We start from the raw sequence: 25,933 nt of genomic DNA, 5'->3' as shown, positions 1-25,933 counted from the left end.
CGCTTGGAACGAGGAAGAGGTGAGTCCTACCCGCCCGTGCCTCTTACACATAGCGGCTGCTTGTATTTAAAGCTGGAGGGGAGCGGAGCACGGGGGACCCAGGCGAGGGAGGGGGGGTCCGACCCCCCCCCCCCTCCCCGCCGCTAGGCCCAATACTGCCAGCTACCCCTCCAGCTCGGCGGCCGGCTCCCCGCACCCACGGACGGGCGGGTGCCGCCCCTGGAATTTTGCCGCCTGAGGCAAAAGTTTCACCCCGCCTCATGAGCGGGCCGGCCCTGGCTATGATGCTGATCCTCTGCCTCTTATCCGTTTAGCCATAGACCCTGAACAAGCATGCAGCAGATCAGGTGTCTCTGAAATTGTCAGTTCTGACAAGATTAGCTGCATGCCCGTTTCTGGTGTTATTTAGACACCACTGCAGCCAAACTCACTGCAGGGCTGCCAGGCAACTGGTATGGTTTAAAAGGAAAGAAGTATGGCAGCCTCCATATTCTTCTCACTACAATTGTCTTTCATTTATTTCAAGCACTTGGAATCTATGAATGGATGATTATGGCCCAATTAGTTTATTCTATTTTTTTTTACTTTGTTTTGTTTAGACTTGAATATTTGAATACTTTGCCTGAACAATGTTTTTTTTAGTTTAAATAACTAGATGAATGCAAGGCTGTAGCTACTGAAGTAGCAATGCTGTAGCTATTGCAGTAAACCTGCATGACAGAGTGCCCTCTAAAGATAAAGCCTTTTAAATATGTCCAAGGATTCTGGGCCGGTAGGGATCGGGGCCTGATACCTTGGGAAACACTTCAGGGCCAAGTTTGTTGCCATGATGGGAGATGGGCCATAGCCATGGCATGTGATGGGCTGTAATGGACCAGGTGGATACAGGGGTGAGTAGGAAAACAATGCCCTCCACATGCGCTCATCTGATAGGTAGATCACTTACCGCGGGACCAAGAAATAGCGAGGGCACACAGGCAAGATTCTTGGCAGAGGTAACCCTGTCCAGCCACCTTGGATGAGACCCATCTTAGGTTTACTGGGATCCATGTGCTGCCCCCTACCCTTTCTACAATGCTCATTTTATAAAATAAGCCTGTGGAAACATTACCCTTACTTTTTTTTTTTTTTTTTACTGCCCACACATTTTGGTATAATAGTGCAGGTAGTGCCCATAGCTAAGTCTCTGCCTGCTCACTCAGTACTTACATGTGCTTCAGTACTCGAGCAGAGTCCGACTTATAAGCAGGTGGCCTCCACTGCTCACCACCTCAGGCCAAGGCCACTTATCTGGACTTGTAAGCAGGTGAGCAGTTGGGGAGCATGACTTTGTGATTAAGCACCCTTATACTATTCAAATGTCATCTCCATAGATTAATATTATTATGCATTTATACAACTCTGATCGAAGCATGTGGTTTTTCAGCACAGAGCACGGTCCGCATAGCACCTGAGCTGGGCGTTGCTATAGCAGTAATGCTATAGTCTGCAGCCCATGCTCAGGTAATTCAGGATTTGAGACCCTGAATTACTTCTCCCTTCTATGATTTGAAAGAGTAATAGTATTTAACGCCGCTGGGAATTTGAGCGGCAGCATGGTGAGCCGTCATTCAGCAACCGCTGTGCTCAGATGAAACTGCATGGAGGGGGGGGGCTGTCAGATGCTCATGAAAAGCAGACCTGATTGCTTCTCAGTGGTATTCCCCATGTACACATTCTAGTTTTTATTTCAAAGAAAGTGAATTTAACTTATTCAATTCACTTTTTCTCCTAAGGTCTTATTTCCACGGGCAGTTGAACTGTGTGCTCAGCAAGCAGTTACCAGGGAGCAATGAGCAGTTACCAGGCAGCAGCACGCAGTTGTGAGAGTTTGAGAGGCTTTTCACTGCCTATCAACTGATCGTTGAAAAGGGGCCTACATTTTCTCCAAGGTGATATTTTCACACCTCATCAAGAATATGCCTTTTAAAGAGAACCCGAGGCGGGTATTTGAAATCTTAAGAGACCACAGACACCTGTCCTGTGCATGACATGCACAGGACTCGTTATTGCCGCCTCTAGTTCCCTCACCCCCCCCCCCCCCGGATTTCCTGTGCCCCCCTGTAAAAAGCGCCCGGCTAGCGACAGTGTCCTTGTCGCTAGCCATCTGTTTACCTACTGTATGTCATTCAATGCGCGCTCCCCCGCCTCTGTCCGCCTCCTGTGAGCTTCCTCCAATCGAAAGCTTAAACGCGACCTGGGAAGTACTAAGCCGGCTTAGCTTCCGATTGGAGGAAGCTCACAGGAGGTGGGCAGCGGCGGGGACAGACGCGTTTATTTTCTTGTGTTTAGGACTCTTCTATGTAGAGCAACAGCCCACTCTTTCTCTAGTGCATTATGCAGTTGACCACTGAACATAGCCTAATGCTGAGTCTCCAGTTTATACAGAATTCTTACCTGCTCAGGTTCTTCTGTGGCCTCCATAGCTGGTTCTTCTGCCGCACCTTCTTCTGGACGTGCAAATTCGTCCTGTCATTTTGGAAAACAAAAACCATTAGAATTGTGTAATATAGAGTTGTGTATATATAGCTAGGTCATTGGGTATCATTCATAAACAGGCTGTCGGTAGTGCGGGAAAACACCGTTCTTCTCCGCAACCGGTAATTAAGACTTCTGGGTGGCCATTCATAAAGAAGTCTGCCTGTTGCGGAAGAAGTGCGGAGGTTTTCTGGAGGAAGCTGGCGGCAGCGTGGCGGAAGACATGCGGAAACTTAAAAGCTGCCCGATTCCCTCCCTGCGCTGCTCTGTCTGATGCTGCTTGGGAGGTCCCTCCCATTCATTTATATGTATTCCGCCCGCCTATCGCTACTGTCGAGCAAGCGGTATTTTCCTTCCTTTATGAATGGATGTGTTTGTTACTTTTTCTAGATTAATCTAGAAAAACTCCGCACAAGGCGGAAATGTATCGCTCTGTCACATTTTCATGCGGAAAGAGCCTTTATGAATGGGGCTTATGCTGAGTGGTCGGGAAAGTCACCGGTGTTAAGCATTTCCGCATGCGGAAATGCTTTATGAATGATACCCATTGAGAAGCAAATAATTTCAAGTTGATGCAGGATTATGCAAATTGTGTATGCAAATGTATGCAGCTTGAAAATGGACCAATCAAATTTTACCTCAGCAGGATTTGATTGGCTCATTTTCAAGCTGCATAAGGGCTCAAACCCACTAGCATTCTTTTCTAATTGCAAGTAATTTGAAAAAAGCTCTCCCTAATGCAAAGCTATGAGGGATTTTTATAAAATCACATCGCTAAAAGTGGTATCACACCCATTGCATTACATTAGCAAGAGCTTTTCAAATCACAAAGCGCTCAGAAAAGTGCTCCTAGTGGGTTCCAGGTCAATTTGCATACAAAATTTGCATTATGCTGCATCAACTTGAATTTGCATTTCATTGACCATCCCTATAGATTGGGTCTAATGGTACTTACACACTTGCGACTATGGTCGTTTGAAACAGCAGCTTAATGACCGGACAATCGGGTAAAGAACTTTACCAAACGATCATTAAGTACAACGAAGAACGAACGATATCGGCACAATGAGAAAGTCCAACAGGACGGATCATATCGAGCGACAATCGTTACAAAACTATAGTGTGTACAGACATCGGCCCAGAACGATCGTTACAAGGGCCAATGCGCCTGCGTTGGATTCTGCCCAGCTTCCGTACTTCCTGTGTAGCATGGCCCGTAAAGATTGTTACATTATAAATTTCAATTAAAAACTTTGTTTTCAAGTTATCATATTTTTATCTATTGTAAATCCATTTTAGTGGTTTTTTTTATTTTATATAAATATGTACGCAGCATTTCCCTCTGATCGTTCTTTTCTGCGAGAATGATCGTTAAAATGTGTATGATGATCGCTGCATCCCATTGTTGCATTCCAATTATTCAAAGATTGTTCGTCTGGTAACTATTGTTCCTTGCAAACGATTGTTATCGCAAATGTGTACGTACCATAAGAAACACCAAAATGTTCAAAGTCACTCAATTGAGGCCTGTTTTCCATGGACTGTTGAACTGTGTGCTCAGCAAGCAGTTGCCAGGCTGCAGTGAGCAATTATCAGGCAGTGAGTAGTTGCTAGGCAGTAGCAAGCAGTTGTGAGAGTTTGAGAGACATTTCACTGCCTATCTACTGCCCATGGAAAAGAGGCCTAGCAAATCAGAAATCAAAAATCAAAATAATTCTGTGAAATATGTAGAGTAGTAGGGGTGTCTCAGCACCCTAGAGAAAAAGACACAGGAGACAAAAAATTGGGAGCCCAATAGCGCAATATGTTTTCATATACGGGATATCAATGGGTAAGGTAATTGTACTACTCACAAAGGTGGGCTGCAGAGGGACAACCAACCATAGGAAACAGGTGGAGACAACAAACCCTACTCCATTCAGGGAGGTCCGGCCGGACCTGGTAGTGGTTGCTTTTCTTGTTAAAAGTGACAGATTATTGCTATGGCTTAAACCATGTGTGGTCTGTCTATACCCCTCCAACAGGGTATGTTGGGGGGGGTGGGGGGTACATAAAGCACAATTTGGGTAAAGAGGTGCCTCTTCCTCAGGCCAATAACAGTGCCAATTGCAAATAGCCGATCAGCAAAGGGAGCCTCATTTCTGTGAAATATTTGAATATCATTTCTGCATTATCTTCAATGGCACACTCATTTACATACAGTTCTTATAGAGAAGCCGAGGTGCTTCCTGTCAATTCACGGCGGGGGGCTCCGTGAATAGCCTGCGGGCCACCGATCACGGCTCGCAGGCTAAATGTAAACACAAGCGGAAATAATCCTCTTTGTTTACATTTGTACAACGTTGCTAACAGTAGCAGCGTTGTACTAGATCAGCGATCCCCGGCCAATCAGCGGCCGGGGATCGCTGTCACATGACAGGCAGGAGCCTGTTAGAGGCTGCACAGGACAGATCCGTTCCTGTGCAGCCTCCGATCTCCGGGGCAGGGAGGGAGAAGAGGGAGAGGGGGAATCCTGCGGTGGAGGGGGCTTTGAGGTGCCCCCCCCCCACCAGCCACATGCAGGCAGGAGCGATCAGACCCCCCCAGCACATCATCCCCCTAGTGGGGAAAAAAGGGGGCGATCTGGTCACTCTGCCTGTTATTTGATCTGTGCTGGGGTTCAGCGCTGGTCCTAAGGGGGGTAAAGGCCTGAAGTGGTTAAGTCCAGATTAACATTTGTAAGCGTCCTGTGCAGATGAGAATAGTTCATTAGGATTTTTTTTTTTTTTTTTTTACACAAAATCCTCTCAGAATAGATTGAAATTTCACCTCTGCAAAAAAATAAATAAATTTAGGGCCAGTTTCAACTGAACCAGTGTGTGTCCTGAGAAGAGACAGAACAAAGTGCCAGAGCTGCAGCCACTAGGGCGCTTTCTATAGGCAGTAGCAGTGGTAGCTGAAGGCCTGGAACCAACTACAAGTCACAAATTGCTATCACAATCGCTAGTGTTTTTTCATTAGTGTTTTGTAAGCGATTTTAAGCAATTTTGGTAGCGATTTTAAAAAAAGTACACTTTTAAAAAGTGTGAGATTTTTGCTAGCAACTTGCGAGTAGCGATTTTAATTCTGATTGGTCCTTCAAATTATTATAATTGTTTTACAGTTTGCAGTAATTTAAAATCACACACAAATTGCTAAGTGTAGCAATTCATGAGTGATTTGCCAGCGCTTCAATACTTTACATTGAAGCACAAACGCTCCCAAAATGCTGCATGTCCTGCGATTGTGATTTTGCTAAAGAGACTGGGGCCTCTTTTTCACAGGCAGTTGAACTGGGTGCTCAGCAAGCACTTGCCAGGCAGCAGCGAGCAGTTACCAGGCAGCAGCAAGCAGTTTAAGAGGCATTTCACGGGCAGTTGAACTGTGTGTTCAGCAAGCACCTGCCAGGTAGCAGTGATTCCCTTTGATAATCAACTGGACATCTAACAAGCTTGCATGGGAAAAGGCTTCCTATACTCAATAGCATGCCATCCAGTTTATTGCAGCATGCACCCGAATCCCTATAGCTGTTCATGGCATTCATGGCATGGTTACAGATATGTGGATAGGTATTTGCCTCATAGCAAGTGGTGGCATGCGTTTTGTGGATGGATAGTGTACTGGTAAAGGGCTCTGGCACAGGAGACCAGGGTTTGAATCTCTGTTTGAGGGCCCGTTTCCACTACAGTGGATATTGGGCCGAATCCGCAGTTTCCCCGCCGGTAAATCGTGCAGGGAAACTCTGCCATATAGGATAATGGTGCAGCTGGCCGAATCGCTTAACATAGCAATTCAGCCAACACTGCTATTAGTTTTGGTGCAAGTGACAACAAATCCCATAGCCATGCATGGCATGGCTTCTGGGATTCGGCTGCATACTCGCAGAAGAGGAAGTGCCGCAGCGCGTCTTGTAGGACGTGCACTTTCTGGAGTATACAAATAAACCGTTGTTATGAATATATACAAGTCTTTTGTGTCTGCTTGGAGTAGGCAAGTCCACCTCTGCCTCCTCATTTTAACATTTTTAGAGTTAAGAAAAAAGTGGGGGGAATTTTTAGAAAATGTTAAATCTTTTAGCGCCTCCGTCTGCATATATAATTATCAAACCCATTGATTTGAAATGTTCCCAAACTGTGTAAGGGCTCTTAACCATAGGCAGTTGAACTGTGTGCTCAGCAAGCAGTTACCAGGCAGCAGTTAGAAGTTGTGAGAGTTTGAGAGGCATTTTACTGCCTATCATCTGCCCATAGAAAAGAGGCCTAAAGGCTCATTTCCACGGGTAGTTGAACTGTGTGCTCATCAAGCAATTACCAGGCAGCAGTGAGCAGTTACCAGGCAGCAGTGAGCAGTTACCAGGCAGCAGTGAGCAGTTACCAGGCAGCAGCGAGCAGTTGTGAGAGTTTGAGAGTTTATTCCCGGCCTATCAACTACTAGTGGAAAATAGGTCTAGCCTGCAGGGGAGAGGACAAAGCTGAACATGTACAGGTAAAAGACGGTCACCATAAATTATCACAAATGATAATTATAGGTGGCAACAGTGGCATACCTAGGGAATTTGACACCTGGCACTTATTATTTACAGACACACATCCTCCCCCCCCCCCCCTCCCCCCCCCCCCTTTGAAAAAAAAAAGTGACCAATATTTTTTGATGGGAGGGTTGACGGGTTGGGGCGCCGAGCTTGTCGCTGCAAATTTGGGTGAATTTGGGGGGAAAAGTAGTCAGGATGTGGATGGAGCTAACAATTATGAAACTCTGTACGCTAAACAGTGCTGCAGAAGATGCCAATGCTATATAAATACACAATAATAATATGGTAGGACATTAGACTGACTATGGTGTGAATAGATTGTAAGAGCTCCTCTGAGGACAGTCAGAAAAGGGGGACATACTAAAGAGGGGGATGCATAGGAGGAGGGGGGAATAAAGAAGTGGAGGCACAAGACAGAGAGCCTGGTGGGAGAGGAGAAATGGCAGGATGACCTCTCACCAGGACTGCAGACATCATCAGTGCTGTTTGGCAGGTACGTGCTGTTAAGGGTTCTTTCACACCAAGACGTTGCGTTTTAGGAGACGTTAAGGTCGCATAACGTTCCCCTAACGCAACGCATGGTGGTGTTGAAGTTGGACAAATTGAGGCTTGTTATGCGGCTCTTGGTGCACTGTTTTCGTTCTATACTGATAGAACGAAAACGGCGCATTCGTCAAAAGACTGTGGAGACCACGTGATCAGAACAATCCGCATCACGTGGTCCCGCCAGTCAATCGTCGCATAAAGCGGCCTCTCCAGGAAGTAAACACATTATGTCAGCACAATGCAGTGAATATTAATTAGCCATGTGGCTAGTCACAATAGCGGACTCTCCCCTCCTCCTCTCCTGCACTGAATATCACAGCATAGGGCCGGCGGAGGACACAGAGCCATGTCAGCTATATATAATCACAATCTCAATAGCACATACAACGAAAACGGCGCATGCTTCAAAAAAAAAAAAAAAGCAGACATTACTGAGCATGTGTAAGCAGTGTAACGCAGTAAAGTACGAGTGTAACGCACAGCATGCTGCACTTTCATTAAACGTGCAGCATTATACTCTAACGCAACGTGTGCACTGTGAACAGCACATTGAATTTTCAGTGCTGTGAGTTGGGCTGCGTTACAGGCTGCTGTAACGTGGGACTTTAACGTCCCACTGTGAAAGCAGCCTAAAAGAAGCCACTAAAATCTGAAAAGAGGAAAGAGTCATGGGGAAGACAACATGGTGGGAGGGGGAGCTGGGAAAAGCGATAAGATTACCTGCAATCAAGCTAATCTAAATGGCCTGGAGCTTGCTTCTCTGCTCACTACAGAAGTTGGCTGTCAGCCCCTGTATCACTGGCTTCTGCAACAGTAGACTGCCCTGCATTATTGATTAATTACTCTGATCAGGATAAATAATCAATAGCCCAGGGCACTCTGGTATTACAGCAGCCAGTGCACATGGCTACTAATGAAAGGCAACTTCTGAAGCACTAAACACATCCTGCCACCTCCACCTGCTATTGTCCCAGCTGCAGCACAGCAATCATTCTCTCTACTCGAGGTGCGTACACACATGCGACTATAGTCGTTTGTAACGATCGTTCCCCGATCTTTACTAACGACGATCGTTACAAAAAACGAACCACCGACTATTAAGGCAAACGACGAACGAGCCAAATCGCTACAAAAGAAAGTTCTGTCTCGGCGGATTTTAACCAACGACGATCGTTTGCAAAAGTAGTACATCGTTGCAAACGGTCGTTCGTACTAGGCTTGACATGCGCATTTCACTATTTCTCCCTGAAACTTCTCATTTTTATGCGCAGGCGCAATAGTTGCTTTACGTGATGTAACGTTCATTCTAACGATCAGATCGTTACACACATTTAAAAACTAGCTTTACTCAGGTCGTTCTTTCATCAATTAAAAGCTCGTTCGTCGTTCTCAACGAACGATCGTTGTCGCATGTGTGTACGTAGCATCACTCTGCTGCTCTGCACAATAACTCACTGCAGGCTGTGTGTAGCGAGCGAGGAGACACATTGCCCACGGGACAGGAAGGGGTGCTACATCTAGTGCAGGAAGTAGTACAGTCCCCTGCACTGCTTGTTGCTATTTTCCTGAATGTTGCCCAAACTATGAGAAAAGGTACCAGGCAGAAGAACACAGTGACTGAACAACACAGTATGTATTTTCCATACAAAGCTTTACTCTTTTGTTGGGCAAAACTAGAAGCTGTGTTACCATCCAATCTGGAGGAGCCAGCATTCTGTACAATGCAAATCTGTGCACCAGGCAAACATAAAAACTGCATGCAGATATCACCCTGCCCAGAATTTAAAGGACAATTGAAGTGAGAGGCTGCCATATTTATTTCCTTTTAAACAATACTAGTGTCCTGGCAGCCCTGCTGATCTATTTGGCTGCAGTGGTGTCTGAATCACACCAGAAAGAAGCAGGCAGGTACTCTTGCCAGATGTGACATTTATGTCAGAAACCCCTGATCTGCTGCATCCTTGTTCAGGGTCTATGGCTAAAAGTATTAGAGGCAGAGAAACAGCAGGACAGCCAGTCAACTGGTGTTGTATAAAATGAAATAAATATGGCAGCCTACATATACCTCTAACTTCAGTTGTCCTTTAAACCTTAAGGCCCCCTTCACACTGGTGCGTTTTCAGTTCATTGCGTTACCCAATTTTAAACGCAGGGCAATGCTAAAGCAATGAAGGTCTATGGTATATTTCCTACCGGATGCGATGTCTCGGAAGTGTCCGATTTGACGCTAGGTCAACAGAGCATTATGAGACTGCGTTAGCTTTGCAGAGTGCATGCACTGACGCCAATTTTATTGTGACGTGCATCCTGTTTGCTAACTATCAAGATGCCTTTTTCAAACTATCATTTTCAATGCGCTCCTCAAGTATTGGCTGTACCTACCACTATGTACCCACCACCTCCTGACAATGCCATACCGAAAGTACAACATGTGCCGCAAAATTAAAATCGCCAAAACACCAAGTAACAATCTGGCTCTGCAACGGAACATATTGCTTGCAATACCTATTTCCGCCACAGGAAGTGAGCAGTAGAGAGCCTCATTTATCGTGTGTTTTGGTGCCAAGAATTACAGTAAAACTCATTAACACAGGTATCTACCAAGCATGTTTTTTGTCGTGTGTTGTGTGATACTCTAATCGCACCGCAATGAAAATACTGGTTGCCACGATGAAACATGAACTCCACTGCTGCAAGGTGAGAGCACTTAGCCATCATGTTGCCCAGTACACCCAACACAGTCAGTGCCTGATTGTCTGAATCCAGAAGAAATGGCGAATAAGGTGCAAATAATTCCACTATGCAATTTTAATGCAGCTTGAAATTAGACAAAATAAAATAACTTCCTGATGAATTTGATTAATCCGATTTCAAACATGCATTATATCTGATTGCAAGCCAGAATTATTTGCATCTTATTGATCACCTCTAGTATAAACTTTTTCAGGGAAGCAGAAGAGGAAATAGAAACTTCAAGTATCATTTTAATTTTAACTCCAAATACCAGGTGTGCTATTGTGTCCTGTTCTTATTTCTCTAGTACAACCCTGTTTCATGGAAATCTGAAGCATGTAGAAACAGGTCATTAGAAACTGGGAGTAATCTTACAAGAGTTCATCGTGTTGTAGTTTCTTCTTTAATTTAAATAATGATACAAAGCAGCAGTGGCATAGTAGCAGTTGTCACTGGCAAGCCTGCCGGGGAATGATCTCACCTTTAGGACTGACTAGCCCATATGGGTCTGTCAGCAGTCTAACGTTGTCCCTCTCTATACCGTTGACTCAGGCAGCAGTGGTGCTTTCAAACAGGATCAGTCACATCAGCTGATCTCCATAGATGGCCACTCACTGGGTCTTGCTGAATGTAGTGCCTGGAGGCATGTATGCAAGTTTGTTAGCCGCACACTGAACTTCCACAATGGCTATCATTCATAAAGCATTTCCGCATGCGGAAATGCTTAATACCGGTGACTTTACCAACCACTCTGCAAAATCCCCATTCATAAAGGCTCTTTCCGCATGAAAAGCTGACAGAGCGATACATTTCCGCCTTGTGCGGAGTTTTTCTAGATTTATCTAGAAAAAGTTACAAACACGTCCATTCATAAAGATTAGAGCAAGCGGTATGCAGAAGGAAAATACCGCTTGCTCGACAGTAGCGATAGGCGGGCGGAATACGTGTAAATGAATGGGACGGACCTCCCAAGCAGCATCAGACAGAGGAGCGCACGGAGGGAATCGGGCAGCTTTTATCTTTGTCTTCCGCCACGCTACTGCCAGCTTCCTCCAGAAAACCTCTGCACTTCTACCGCAGCAGGCAACTTGTTTATGAATGACCACCCAGAAGTCTTAAGTACCGGTTGCGGAGATGAACGGTGTTTTCCCGCACTACCGACTGCACCTTTATGAATGATAGCCTATGTGTGGAGATAGAGTGTGCTCATTCCTCCCACCCCTTGTCTATACAGATACCTGCACCACTACCCAGTGGCTTCCAGAGAGCGGCACCACCACCATTTTTATCCTCAGCCTACACACTGTATAACACCACTACAGAACGCTCCCCTGTACATACAGGAGTCTTCTATGGGACACTACCTACTGCAAGCTGAGGCTGGGAGCACACTCATCTGTCGGATTTCTGTATGTGTTTTCTGCACACCAAGGGCCTGATTCACAAAGCGGTGCAAACACTTTGCACGCCAGTGAAAAGCCCTTTATGACGCCTAAACTCAGTTTAGGCGTGATAAGAATAAACTCGCGTGAAATTCCTGCGCGAAGCGCCCATTAAACCCTGTGGGCACTGCTCGCGGAATTGCGCGATTGATAAAAAGCACAAAGCGGTGCTAACTCAGCGGTGCAAAGGTTATCACGCCTAAAGTCTTTTAGGCGTGATAACTGAGTTATCACCGCTTTGTGAATCAGGCCCCATGTGTTTCTGTATGTGTGAAAACATGCACATTTTATCACAGAAGCTAATGTAATTGATAGAGAAAATACATGCAGTGCTTCACTGTTGTCTGTTTTTATCTGCATGGGGAGGGTTTGGCGGGAGAAGGCCCCATCCAAAGTTCTAGTTACGCCCCTGAGACCACCAAATGCAGACACAGTGTGATGCAGGGTGCACACATAGTGTAGAATCGTGCACGTTTTGCCACGCACAGCAAAATGCTATAGCACACGCATTACGCAGAGCACTGGAAATACCCCTAAGGCCTCTTTTCCACGGAAAATTGAACTGTGTGCTCAGCAAGTAGTAAGTAGGCAGCAGTGAGCAGTACCTGGCAGCAGCAAGCAGTTGTGAGTGTTTGAGAGGCATTTCACTGCCCATCAACTGTCCGTGGAAAAGAGGCCTAAAACCGCCAACACAAGTGTGCTCCCAGCTTAAGAGCCTTTTTACATGGGCAGGTGACATGCAGTGAAATCACCGCATGTCAGCTGCTCTCCTGCACTGGTCAGGGCTTGTTAGTGCCCATTACCGGCGCAAGACAGGCGGCCCACCACGGAGTGAGTTCTGTCTCAACGTCGCATTCCTCCACCGTCCAATAACACCACTACGTGTCAATGCTTGACAGGCGTGGTGTTACAACAGCTGCAATTCACCTGCATTTAATTTGCACCCAAATTGGACTGGCGAGCGGCAGACAGGAGACTAGACTGCTCGTCAAATGCGTAGTTCAGCTGTCTGTCTGAAAAGGGCCTCGGAGAGGTGTAAGCAGAGGAGATGGAAAGGTTTGTTAATGAGTACCACATATAGAAGTGATCATAACCACTACAGCAATTATAAAGAGCTAAGGCAACAACTTAAATATGGCCTTCTTTTAACACCTCAGGTCCATGGGTCCTGGCAATGCTATGCAGGTTTTCTTCACTTCCTCATTTTCTGTTTTAGGTGGGATATAAATGTATCATACAATTCTCAGACTTTCTGAATTCAACAAATGACCTCAACTTCATTATTACTCACTGTGGTTCAGCATATTACAGCTGGTCAGTGAGGTGATAAGGATTACGGGTAATATGCAAATTTAATGCAAATTGTATTTTAATGAGGCTTGTAAGTGTGCCAAGCAAAAGCACTTCCTGACAATGGTAATGGCCCTATTCCAAGCTGCGTACAATTTGCATTACATTTGCATGCACACTAAAATTATTAGCACCTCAATGACTATGGCCTCCTTTCCACGAACTGTTGAGCCGTGTGGTTAGCAAGCAGTTACCAGGCAGCAGTGAGCAGTTATCATGCAGCAAGAAGCAGTTACCAGGCAGCAGTGAGCAGTTATCATGCAGCAAGAAGCAGTTACCAGGCAGCAGTGAGCAGTTGAGAGAGTTTGAGAGGCATTTCACTGCCTATCAACAGTTCGTGGAAAGGAGGCCTAACTCTAGTTTCCTTGCTTGCAGGGCTGAGGCTGGATTCACAGTAGTCAGTTGCAAAACGCAAGCGTTATAGTGAATGCAAACTGCAATGGAGACTGGACATAGACGTTAATAAAAAGCCTGCATGCAGTGAGTTATAATAACATGATCAGTTACAGCACAGCACTGTGAACAGCCCCATGGAAATGTATGGGAAGTGAGTTGACAGGTAGAATTATTCTGCCATGCAAATGACCAATGTAAACCTAGCTTCAAGGTGCGTATACACATCCTAATATGAATGGCCAATTACAGCACTTTACCAGTAAGAGGACCGACCGCTATTGAATACTTTGAACAGATTGGGCTCTATTCATAAAAAAGTTGTGGCGAAAAAACTCCTGGAGGGAAAATACCGCAGCGGTATTTTAGACTTCTGGGTGGTCATTCAAAAAAATGTTGCCAGCTGCGATGCAAGTGCGGAGATCTCCCGCTGAAGGCTGGCGGTAAGCTGTCGGAAGGCATGCGAAAACACTTCAGCCGGCAGAGTCCCTCCGTGCACTGCTCTCTCTGGGAGGTCTGTCCCATTCACTTTCATGTAATCCGCAAAATCAGAGGAAGCGGTATTTCCCGTCCACATACCGCTTCCTCTAATCTTTATGAATGGCCATTTTGTTACTTTTTTCTAGATAAATCTAGAAAAACACAGGAGAAGGCGGAAATTTCTCGCTCTGCTGGGGCATTGTAGATTTTCATGCGGGAACAGCTTTTATGAATGCCCACTTTGCTAAATGGACGGGAAAATCCGCTGTTTTGAGCGGAAAACTTGCAGGAACCTTTTATGAATAGAGCCCATTGTGTAAGTAAACTCTCATACTCCATGAAATTTGTAAAATTTGCCAGTTAAGTTTGGATGTGTAGGAACCCAAGATGAGAGGGATATGGCGGCTGCCATATTTATTTCCATAAGTAATGCAGATTGCCTGGCTGTCCTGCTGATCCTCTACCTCTAATACTTTTAGCCATAGACCCTGAACAAGCATGCAGATCCGATGTCTATGACAAATCTGACAACATTAGCTGCATGCCTTTTTTCAGATGTGTGATTTAGACCCTACTGACCAGAAAGATCAGCAGGACTGCCAGGCAACCTGTATTGTTTAAAGGAAATAAATATGGCAGCTTCCATAGGTCTTCTAACTCTGGTTCCTTTTAAAGTGATCCCGAAGCGATTTAAAGAAAACAATAGTTAGATACTTACGTTACCTAGGTAGAGGGAAGCCTCTGGATAGCCCAGGGTTACGCCTTGTTGGGGGGAGGTGAATGGTCTTAAAGGATACATGAGGTGACCTAGAAGCCTGTCAGGTCCACGCCAATGTTACACTGCTCTCCAGGCCGCCTCTGTCCCCTTCGTAAGATCATGATACGATTACCGATATTTTACTATTGGAATTAAGTAGTGAAACATCTGTCATTTTACTGCGGTCCGTTTTTTAAATGTACATGGAGGCAGATGTTTGGAATAGCAAATGAAAGCTTCTAAGTCCTAATGACTGGTCCACTTAACTAATAGCACTTTCCATATTCCCTTCATTTCAGGTTTGCTTTCGGGCTCAAACCCACTAGCAGCCTTTTGTAAGCCTTAGTTGTCACGGAACAGCTGTGAGAAACGAGAATGCAATCGGTTTATTGCACCGATTGCCATTGCCGTGCTAGACCCAGATTGGCTGTGTAGTCGTGCAAGCAACTAGAAATGACATTTTTGTGTTTTGTTTTTTTTTAAACCAGAGATCTGTTCCCCTGTGAGCAAAGCATTCCCCTCACCCCTCAGGAATGCCTCCCTCTCAGGAATGTCACACGTGGCCGGATTCCCTGCAGGGACCAGCTCCTCCCCCCCCCCCCCCCCCCCCCCACAGCCAGATGGCTCTCTGAAAAGAGAAAGAAAACTGGCTCTCCAGGGGGGCCATAACGGAGCGGCACTGACAAGGCAAATATGAAAGCATGTGGGATATGGTTTCTTACCTATTAAATGGAGACCGTTTATCGCACAGCTATAAAATTCATATAGTCTTATTCGTTAAAGTCTGCCCAACGCGCTGATATAACGCTCATGGCAATATCTCGTCCGGTTATTGCGGTATAAATCTTCTCAGGAACCTGAGAAGCTGCACTAGCCATGTCTGACGTCATATTAATCTGTATTTTCCGACAAGTATGAATCTGTTATCCACCTAATTATGACTTGTATAATTTGTGAGTTACGGCATTTTATACGTTTAAACCGAAAATCTCTCAGAGGGAGTGAACTGTCATTGGTGGGTAATTCAGAGGGGGCCGGCATTGCCACACCCTCAAACCAGCTTCATCAAAAGTATCTGCGAGGGGCTCTTCCCTCATTCCTCCATTTTCCACCTTCATGAGCGCGCCGCCACCGTGAGGAAAAAGTGGTGGCCATTTTGCTTGAACTTTGATGAAACTGAACAAAAGTTTTTCCCAGAATGGACATATTTCCACAAACTCTAAGTATTTTCTCCTTTTTTTATTTCATACTGGCTATTAATGTTTTAATAATTGTTGATTTTAATGATTGTATATATTAATTATTTATATTGCCCGTGAATAAAGACTTTATCAAAGTCATTCACTGTTCCGCTACCCTGCTATTCAGCTGCACAAACTGAACCCTGACTTCTGAAGAGATGCTACTATTGTATTGTTGCTAGCTAAACAGAATAGAGTGTGTTTAACCATTTTTATTTGTAGATCTAGGCTCAGCCAGTTAGTGAGTTCCTCTGTCTCAGGAAACAGAGGTGGTGGCAGTTATACCCTGAAATAGTGTGTAAAGTTGTAATTACCATACCTCACAGGCTCCCTTCAAGTCGGGCTGCTGCCCAAATTTCTGTCGATTTCTGCGCAAAGATCACGCCCACAGCTTGCATGGTCTATGTGCTGAAACCGATTGGAAGGCAATTTGCGGTCTGACCACTAGGGCTCCTGTGACACTAGTGATTAGAAAAAAACTCTTGCTAATGCAATGCTATAGGCGATTTTCATAAAATCACATCACTCATGTAGGATCACACCCATACCATTACATTAGCAGAACTTTTCAAATCACAAGAGCTCAGAAAAAAGTTTAGAAAAGTGCTGCTAGTGGGTTCCAGGCCTTCGGGTACTTTTTTGCTTTGTGGCTCGTCCTACTATGTTCCTTTAATATACTTCAATAAAATTGTATTATTCAATGTAAGCCACCCGACCAGCATCTTCTTTCCCAGGCAGGTGTGTAATCCTCTGTGACATGACATTCAGAAGCCTAAGATGAAGTCAACACTATCATGTTTAAACTAAGCACTGTAATAAAACTATCCTGCTCATTACAGTTTTTAGATTTTATTAGCGCTTTGTATTCACCACTCAAGCTATTGTGATTTTCTTATTTTTAGCCTAGGATTAGTGCCTACAGTGAATATGGACCTTAACTAAAAAGATATAGCTAACTCCTCTCTGCCGTACACAGGACCATACAGTGTTAGCTGAGGCTAATATTTACCAGTTGCGAAGTGTCGCATTTTTTCTTCAGTGCCCTGATTTTCATACACATGTGACCACACTCAGGCATACAGACTGGTCACATAGGCAACAAGCACCAAAACAGGGGTGTGACCTGACACAAGACATAACTGCTGTGGCTCTCTATCTTACAGTATGACATACACTACTCATAGTCAGCTGATCGACCACCAGATCTCATAATTATTATCGAATCAGATGAATGTCGGGGCTGCCAAGAGCACACCTGATCAACAATGTAAGCAATATTGGGACGAGTGACAAATCCCCTGGAACTGTTCCCCTAGTGTATTTATGTTCCACCCATGCGTGCATGTATACATTACCTCTGCTATGTCGCCCAACTCGCGGTGCCCGTCTGTCTTCGAAACCCCGCTCCACCATTTGAGCTATGCACGCCACCTGCGCCATGTGCTATATGCTGCTGGCATCTATAGCGCAAATTGAGGAGCAGGTTTCTGACCATGGATGGGCATCGCAGGGTGGGCGACAGGTAATGTATAAATGCACACATGGGGGCACATTTATATACTGGGGCAGCGGCTGATTCCCAAGATATTTTATGCTGAAATCGATTAGGAATAAGTCTGCAGTGTATGGGCATCCAACAGATCTCTGTCTCATCAGATTTGATCAGAGAGAGATCTGTCTCTTGGTTGTATCTGCCCATCATCCCTAGATCCATGGGCACCTTCAAGAGGAACTGTAACGACAAAACGTCCCCTGGGGGGTACTCACCTCAGGTGGGGAAAGCCTCCGGATCCTAATGAGGCTTTCCGGCTCCTGCGCAGTAGAGCGGACCCGACAGAGATCGGGTATTTCCGTCTATTTCCGTGCCGAAAGCAGCCACAGCGCCCCCGCTGGAGCCAGCAAAGGTAAATATTGAAGCTACAGTCGGCTCTGTCGCCGGCTGTTCGGAGGGCTGCAGCGAGACCCCCGTGGGACAGAGGACGGCGTGGGAAGCCTCATTAGGATCCGGAGGCTTCCCCCACCCGAGGTGAGTACCCCCCAGGGGAGGTTTTTGTTGTTACAGAGTCTCTTTAAGAATCATTGTAGGTAAATAAACTGAGTAGCCTTTACAATAAAACAGCCTAGTATTGTGAAAACAGCTCTGACCCAACAAAGCACTGACTCGACAAGACATAAGAACATATCCTATAAGGATGTTTGTAGTAGATCTTAAAGCCATCACTATAGTGTATGAACTGGACTTGTTTTTCCAGCATTTCCCATAGATAAACACGCCCTCAGCCATATAGATAATCTCTAATAAAATGTACTCCGCGAGACTAGACCAAATGGTCAAAGTTTGATGCACACATGGACATGGTAGACAATTTCATAGGTGGACAGGAGACAGTATGGGCACTGCTGCTGTGTGTGCTCTCATACCATTCTCTCTTTACCAGCTTTACTTTTTTTTTTTCAATTTGTTCTATAGTAGCTCTTCTGTATGATTTGACCAGATAGTCTGGCCTTTGCTTCCTACATGTATCAATGAGCCTTGGGTGTCCATAACCCCGTTGTCAGTTCACCAGTTGTCCTTCCTTGGACCACTTTTGGTATAAACTAATCAGTACCTACTGGGAACATTCTCTAAGATTTGTCATTCTTAAGATGTTAAAATAGAACTCTGAAATGGTATTTCTGCAGAAATACTGCATTACTGCAATTCGGTTATTTTAGCCCAATTACAGAACTCGAAATCAATGGACCAATCAGAGAATGCAGAAACAACTCGGAAGTATTTGGCCAATCAGAGAATGCAAAAAATTACAAAATGACACTACTCGGAAATCTGAACTCGGACATCGGATTTCTGTAGAAATACTGCATTAACACAACTCGGTAATTTTAGCTCAATCACAGACCTCGGAATCATTGGACCAATCAGAGATTGCAGAGTCAATTCGGGAAGTATTTGGCCAATCAGAGAATGGAAAAAATGACCCAAAAAACACTACTCGGAAATCCAAACTCGGAAATCTGTGAAATCGGTAACCACCAATGGCAGAAATCGGAATTGACATTTCCGACCATCCCTATTCATGACAACAGATCTCACTATAGGGTTGTTTTATAGAATATAGCTGTTAATTAGAATAAATACTTGAACTACACTACACGACTGCTGCCTTTTATCCTTTCTACCACGCACCTGCTTGTCAGCTCACAAACCTCCCTCCAGCTGCCTGCTGCTTACTTGTGCGAAACACGCAGAGCAGAGTGGAGTTTCTCCCAGCCATTACCCTTCACACAAACTGAGACAGCTCCTGGCTCTAAGAGCTCCTGCAGCCTGTAGCTTACAAGTGTAAAACATACAGAGCTGCATGGAGTAATCTAGGCACAAACTTGGTTCCTGCTGCACATCCAAGACACCTCTGTGCAGACACTCCTATGCATAAATGCGGCTGCCTATAGCAGTAGGTAGCATTTGTGAGGAGTGGAAATACATCTGATCCAGGACTGAAGTTTAGTGGACGGAGGAGCATATGTGCGAGTACATCTTGGGGAGGAAGATCGCTGGAAAGACCTGGTCCCCGGTTCTGAGTGGGACAAAAGCTCTTCAGCCGACCAACCCATATGGGCTAACAGGGCCGGTGCTACCATAGAGGCAAAGGGGGCAATCGCCCCAGAGCCTGTTGGGGCCCCCAAGGTGTCTCCTCAACTGTTGCTCCCTGGGGCCTCTACAGAGTCTTTGGCAGAGTAGTGTCTTACAGTGTTGCCAACTCATCCCTTTAAATACGGACGCTTATGAATTATACATGTCTTGTGGCTAGTTAGATGCAGTTTAGGCACTGATTATGTGTGAGAAGCCCCAGATCCTGTATAACTTAGATGTGTCAGTATTTAAAGGGATGAGTTGGCAACCCTGGTGTCTTACCTGTGCTGGTGGGCAGATGATGAGACGCAACACTGCCAAAGGGCCCAGGAGAGAAATTTGGCTGCTACCATGGGCCCCTAATGCCACTCTTTTTAGTTGGGGGTGTCTGGGTTAATTTTGCCCTGGGGCCCCACAGTTACTAAAACCGGCCCTGTGGGCTAATCGGCAAGAATCTCAGGTGAGATTATTCCACGGTTGGCTAACCAGTTTTCTCAAATTGTCTATTGCGTGCGCTCTCCACCTCCCCTTCCTTTCCCCCACTTGTCCTTTACAGAGGACTATAGGGTTACAGCTCCACTCAGAGGACAGAGGTAGAATAGCAGCGCTGGATCCCAGGGAGGTGAGTGAATGCTGGGCTGCCACAGAACTCTCTGCGGTGTGTTTTTTCCCCCTTGATTTTAGCATCTAAAAGCATGCTAAAAAAATCGCACCACTTTTAGACCCTAAAATCTGGAAATAATCGAACCGCCAGGAAGGTTAAGAACTGGCCTTTCACTTGCTGGATCATAGATTCCATGCCTTGGCAGGTACCATTGCAACACAGTAAGATTATTCACTTCACCTCTCAAAGGTTTTAATACTGTTAATTTATACGGATACTGATCAATGTTTAGTCACAGATGACTCCTTATGTTGTGGTTGTGTATTACAGGCACTAACTTAAAAGTAATCCATCATTTAAACAGTGTATATTCTCTTGAAAAAAAAAAAAAAAAAAAAACTTCACTGATATGGTGGCCAGAATGTATGATATGTATGCTGATGAAAGTCATTCCTCCCTTCATAAGAAGTTTTTTTTTATCAAGTTTGCTTCCTTGATCTCTTTGCATTCATATACTTAAAACAGGGGTGGAGGTGACCAATGCATAAAAGATAGGCTAATAAGCTTTTAATCTTATAAACAGATAGCAGAGAAGTGCTCATGCTTGCTACACAGCTATAGTAATTAAGGCATCTGTTTTTTCACTGACCTGAGGAGGCAGGCAAGCACCCGCGAAATGCATTGTCGATTTTATGTGCTCTAATAAAAGACCTTTTTTTTTTTTAATAAACTGGTCCAAATTCTTCAAGAGAGGTAAGATTACCTTTCTGTTTATTAGATTAACAGCTTATTAGTCTATCTTCTATACTTTGGATGCCTCCGCCCATGTTTTACGTGTCTTGCCATACCTCTTTAGAGGTGATAGTTTTTAGATGTCCTAAAGAACATTAGGAGTGTGACCACCCAGTTCCTGTCACAGACCTGGAAAACCAAGCAGGGACGGTTAATTCCCACCTGCTCTGACAAATCCTTGCAACCCACCTTTGGGAGTATATGCATCCTTAGCAGATTGCTTTCCTGAATCTTACACAATTATGCACCATTGGGCTCCTGGTCTCCTTTTTGTCTTTTAGATGAGCCTGGGGTTGTTACAATCGCAGAAACCATCAACATAAACATTCATATGATTCACAATCCAAAAACAGTTTAGTAAAATAGTATAAAATAAAAATGTAAACAAGACTTTCATTATAACTAACAGAATCATTGCCATCTGTTGGCTCACAACAACCTTTTTTTTATGTGGGGCTTAAAGGGATAATTAACTACTTAACCACTTCAGGATTCTGCGTACGCTTAAGTACGCCCCTGAATCCTGAAGTGGATTCCGTACGAGCGGCCGTTCCATGTCAGTTCACGGAGGGTGTCTCGCAGGGTAAATGTAAACACGCGGGGAAGATCTTCCCCGGTGTTTACATATATACGGCGCCGCTCACAGGGGGAGGGAGAGGGAGGGAAGGGGAAGGAGGCCAGGAAGCGCTGCGGAGGGTGGCTTTGAAGAGGCCCCCACAAGCGCAAGCAGTCGGCGGCGATCAGACCCCCCCCCAGCAGGACATCCCCCTAGTGGGGAAAAAAGGGGGGGAAGTCTGATCGCCCTGGCTGCTATCTGATCGGTGCTGCGGGCTGGAGAGCCCACGCAGCACCGATCAGAAAAATACCCCCCTGGCACAGAAGTGGTTAATGACCACGTCACACCAATGGGCGTGACCGTGGTAGCAGCCCCAGGACCGCCTACAGCCAATTGGTGTCAAGTCCTGGGGCTGGATTTTGCAGGAGATCAAGCATGCCGATGCGCGTGCATCTCCACTTGGTAGTCCCTGCTCCACCTTCAGTCTCCCAGTGGTGATAGCCGCTCGGAGACTGTTAGATAGCGAAACCGCCGTCTATTAGCATAGTACAGTGCTGCGATCTAACGCAGTGCTGTACTGGGGACAATCTTGTGACATGGCTGTCCCTCTGGGACACAGGAGAGTGATTGTTTCTCATAGGCTGAAGCCTATGACAGCCGATCGTCGTGATTGGCTGGCTGGGGGGAGGGAGTTAGGGGAAAAATAAATAAATAAATAAATAGGAAAATTTAATTTTAAAAAAATAGCGATCAGACCCCACCAACAGATAGCTCTGTTGGTGGGGAGAAAAGGGGGGGAGGGGAATCACTTGTGTGCTGAGTTGTGTGGGCCTGCAGCGAGGCCTTAAAGCTGCAGTGGCCAATTAAGCTAATGGCCTGGTCTTTAGGGGGGCTTAACACTGTGGTCCTCAAGTGGTTAAGCCATGGATAAAAAAATCAGTTGTACTCACCTGGGGCTTCTACCAGCCCCCTGCAGCCATACCGTGCCCTCGTAGTCACTCACCGATCCTCCTGTCCCCACCGCCAGCTAGTTTTGTTTTCGCCAAAAGGCTTACTGCACCTGCGCAGGCCTGGCCACATGTCTCCTTCTTCGTGTTACCGTCCCCAATAGTGTCCTGCGCTGGACGATATTGCGGACAGGAACGCGAAGAAGGCTACTTGTGACTACCTGTCGGTGAAACGAAACTGGCTGGCGGTGGGGAACTGGAGGATCCGAGAGTGACTGCAAGGGCACAGGGCGGCTGCAGAGGGCTGGTAGTAGCCCCAGGTGAGTAAAACTGATTTTTTTTATCCATGGCTTAAGTATCCCTTTAAACAAGGAACTTATCCAATGACAGTTACTTTTGAGGATTTCATGAAAATGTGGCTTTGCACAGTTTCTACACTCAAATTAAGTACAGCTAAGTACAATCCTGCAGCGCCAAAGGCAGAACTATCGGCTCAATTGTGGTGATGTGACACATGTATACTTTGCTTGTATATCGAGTCAAAATTTCACCAAATTTTTTTGCTTGTATATCAAAGCGCTCTTAAACCAAATTTCAGTGCCTATTAATGAGGCAAGGTGTAGTGAGCCCAAATATTTTTTTCCCCTCACACATCAGCAACAGCCCTAAACCTGTCTCTATAACAAACCAGTGTGTATACCTTACTACCACAATGTACATTTATTGCTAGCCAATAACTATTTTTCAAGGGAACATGTACTGAAGTCGGGTTCCGCACTAAATTACTATTTGAGACTTCAACAGAATTTGCCCTGTCAGGCTGTCATGACAGTAGACTGTGTTAATGCTACCTAAGTTCTCAGAATGCAGATGAGTCAGAAATTTGTTTACTGTCTTGTCTGGAATGGAAGGGAGGCCCCACCCACACCTGCTTTTCAACTCTCTATGTGACACCACCCACTTCCTGCTTCCCACACCACACAACCCACCTAAACCTTTAGCTCCTTGCAGCTCTACCACCTCACACCCTCATGTTTTCCCTGTGTTAAGGACTTCAGCACTCAATTTCTTTCCTGATTGATTATTAACCTAGAAATTGATCTGATCAATCAACTTCCCAAAAGACTAATGCTGGGCATACACGGCTCGACTGCTCCTTATCAATTGAGCCGCTGATGGCTCGATTGATAATTTCCGACGTGTCCGATCACCGCGTGGATCGATTCCCGGCTCGATCCCCGCGGGCGGACAAAGGGCAAAACCGAAGCGCAGATAAGGAAGTGCCCGCGGGGACGAGCGGGAATTGATCCGCGCGGACGAGCGTGTAGAGCAGTACTCAGCAGAGTTGGCAGGTCAGATGGTCCGGATTTGCCATCACTGTTAAGCTGGGCGATATTACATATATAATGGTGATTAGGAAAATAACAGTTTAATTTCTACACATACATTTTGTTAAAATAATCATCAGTAACAGGCTTCAAACTGCTTGTGCATTCAGTGGCGTAGCTAAGGAGCTGTGGGCCCCGATGCAAGTTTTACAATGGGGTCCCCCAAGCACTCTATACATAACAATTGATCGGGCGCACTAAAACCTGCCAATGGCAACTACAGTGTCAGAGGTGCAAGAAGGGGATGGGGAACAGTTTGTTAATGATTACCACTATTCTAAGTATCTATAGAAGTAATTATTATGAGCACAGGACCAATAGAGAGCTAAAACTGTAGTTGAAGGAGGGCCTTTCAGGGCCCCTCTGGCCCAAGGGTCCCTGATGCGGTCGCAACCTCTGCAACACCTATTGCTACGCCCCTGTGTGCATTAAATATTATAGGTCAGGTCAGAGAAGAGATGAGACAAGATATAAGTTGTGTCATTACAAAATAAATCTGTTTTGTGTGAAGGGTGTATATTTTTTGGACAGTTGCCACTACATTTAAATGATAACTCATCCTATAGTCTAGTATCTGTAACTTGCAAGAAATTACTACACTGCACCATGTCACAGCAACCTGTTTTTCACTCACAAAATAATGGATACATTGATGTGTTTCAAACTGAATTATGGAAAGCTGCTTTACTGCCCTCTAGTGTTAATATGGAACTATCACATGCTTTAGCATGCAATTTAACAACTGACTGCTTTTTTTTGGACATCAAAAATAAAGATAAACCAGTAGTTGAAATGTTTTTCCTCAAGTCTAATAATATTGAGAGTCTAAATTATAGAGCCTAAAATCATATGTTTTTTCATTTGAGCAAAATAGAAAGAAGGAAGAGTGAGGAGTGTCAATCAATGGTATGATCTGAGTGGGAGATCCTGCCTTATTTAAAGCGGGAGTGTCACCATAAAAATCTAATTTTAACAGCAACTGGTCTGAGTGTATTAAGTGATAAAGATGCTAATCCTGCATTTAAAACTTTCAAAGCTTTTTCTGCTTTCTGATTTGGAGTTATCACATACTTAAGGAGCATTGGCCCTTTAGTAGTCAGTGCCAAACAGTTGCATGCTGGGGGTTCTTTTTATCTATAATACTTTTTCCTTTATTTCCCTTCCTAGCTGCTGATCTGAAACCGGATCCCCTACTCACTTGTGCTTACAAGCAAGGCTGAGGTGACTCAGCGATTGGAGGATAAAAAATAAAAAGTTAAGGGAAGAATGACATCAGTATTTAGCCTCAGCTGTGGGCAAAAGACATGGCCCCCACCAGGAACAGAATTCTTTTTATTTACCATATAAAATTCACTGAAATCAAAACGTGGACAGTACAATACATGTGTTATGTAAGTAGATCAAGTATTTATCTACTTATATATGTGTTTTTTTTCCCTGGCATAGTATGGCTAATCCTACTGCTTTAAAGGACAAGTGTAATGAGAGGGATATAGAGGCTGCCATATTAATTTGCTTTTAAACAATACCAGTTGCCTGGCAGTCCTGCTGATCTATTTGGCTGCAGTAGTGTCTGAATAACACCAGAAACAAGAAGGTAGGTTAACTTGTCAGATCTAACAATAATGTCAGAAACACCTGATCTGCTGCATGCTTCTTCAGGGTCTACGGTTCAACTTATTAGAGGAAGAGGATCAGCCAGATAGCCATATAACTGGCATTGCCTAAAAGCCTCCATGTCCCTCTTGCTTCTGTTGTCCTTTAAATAGGAGAAATCTGGGTTTTCATTATGCAGGTCTGATCCTCACAAAGTAGGTTTGTGGAAGGATTTCATGGTTCAATCAAGGGGGATTTTAAGGATCATAAAAAAAAAGCTATTGATGGATTGAAACTGTAGCAAAACTGTTTTTAAAATGAGTCTGAAGCTTATTTAAAAAACAAACAAAAAAAGAAAAAAAAACAGATACCTTAGGAGAGGGAAGGGTCTGTGTCCTAATGAGCCTTCTC

The 25,933-nt window shown here is 45.0% G+C and overlaps 1 protein-coding gene across 2 annotated transcripts in view; it reads right to left on the bottom strand.

Moving 5' to 3' along the window:
• Nucleotides 1–25,933, bottom strand: part of SNCG (synuclein gamma) — a 58,800-nt gene that overhangs the window by 4,871 nt on the left and 27,996 nt on the right. For both annotated transcript variants that reach the window (XM_068257588.1, XM_068257589.1), the window contains exon 4: nt 2,437–2,508. In XM_068257588.1, coding sequence (XP_068113689.1) covers nt 2,437–2,508 — 72 coding nt within the window. The remainder of the gene's footprint in view (nt 1–2,436; nt 2,509–25,933) is intronic.

This window comes from Hyperolius riggenbachi, chromosome 10 (assembly GCF_040937935.1).
Source record: "Hyperolius riggenbachi isolate aHypRig1 chromosome 10, aHypRig1.pri, whole genome shotgun sequence".
NCBI lineage: Eukaryota > Metazoa > Chordata > Amphibia > Anura > Hyperoliidae > Hyperolius > Hyperolius riggenbachi.
Note: the sequence above shows the minus strand (reverse complement) of the source record. Positions and strands in the feature narration are given on the sequence as shown.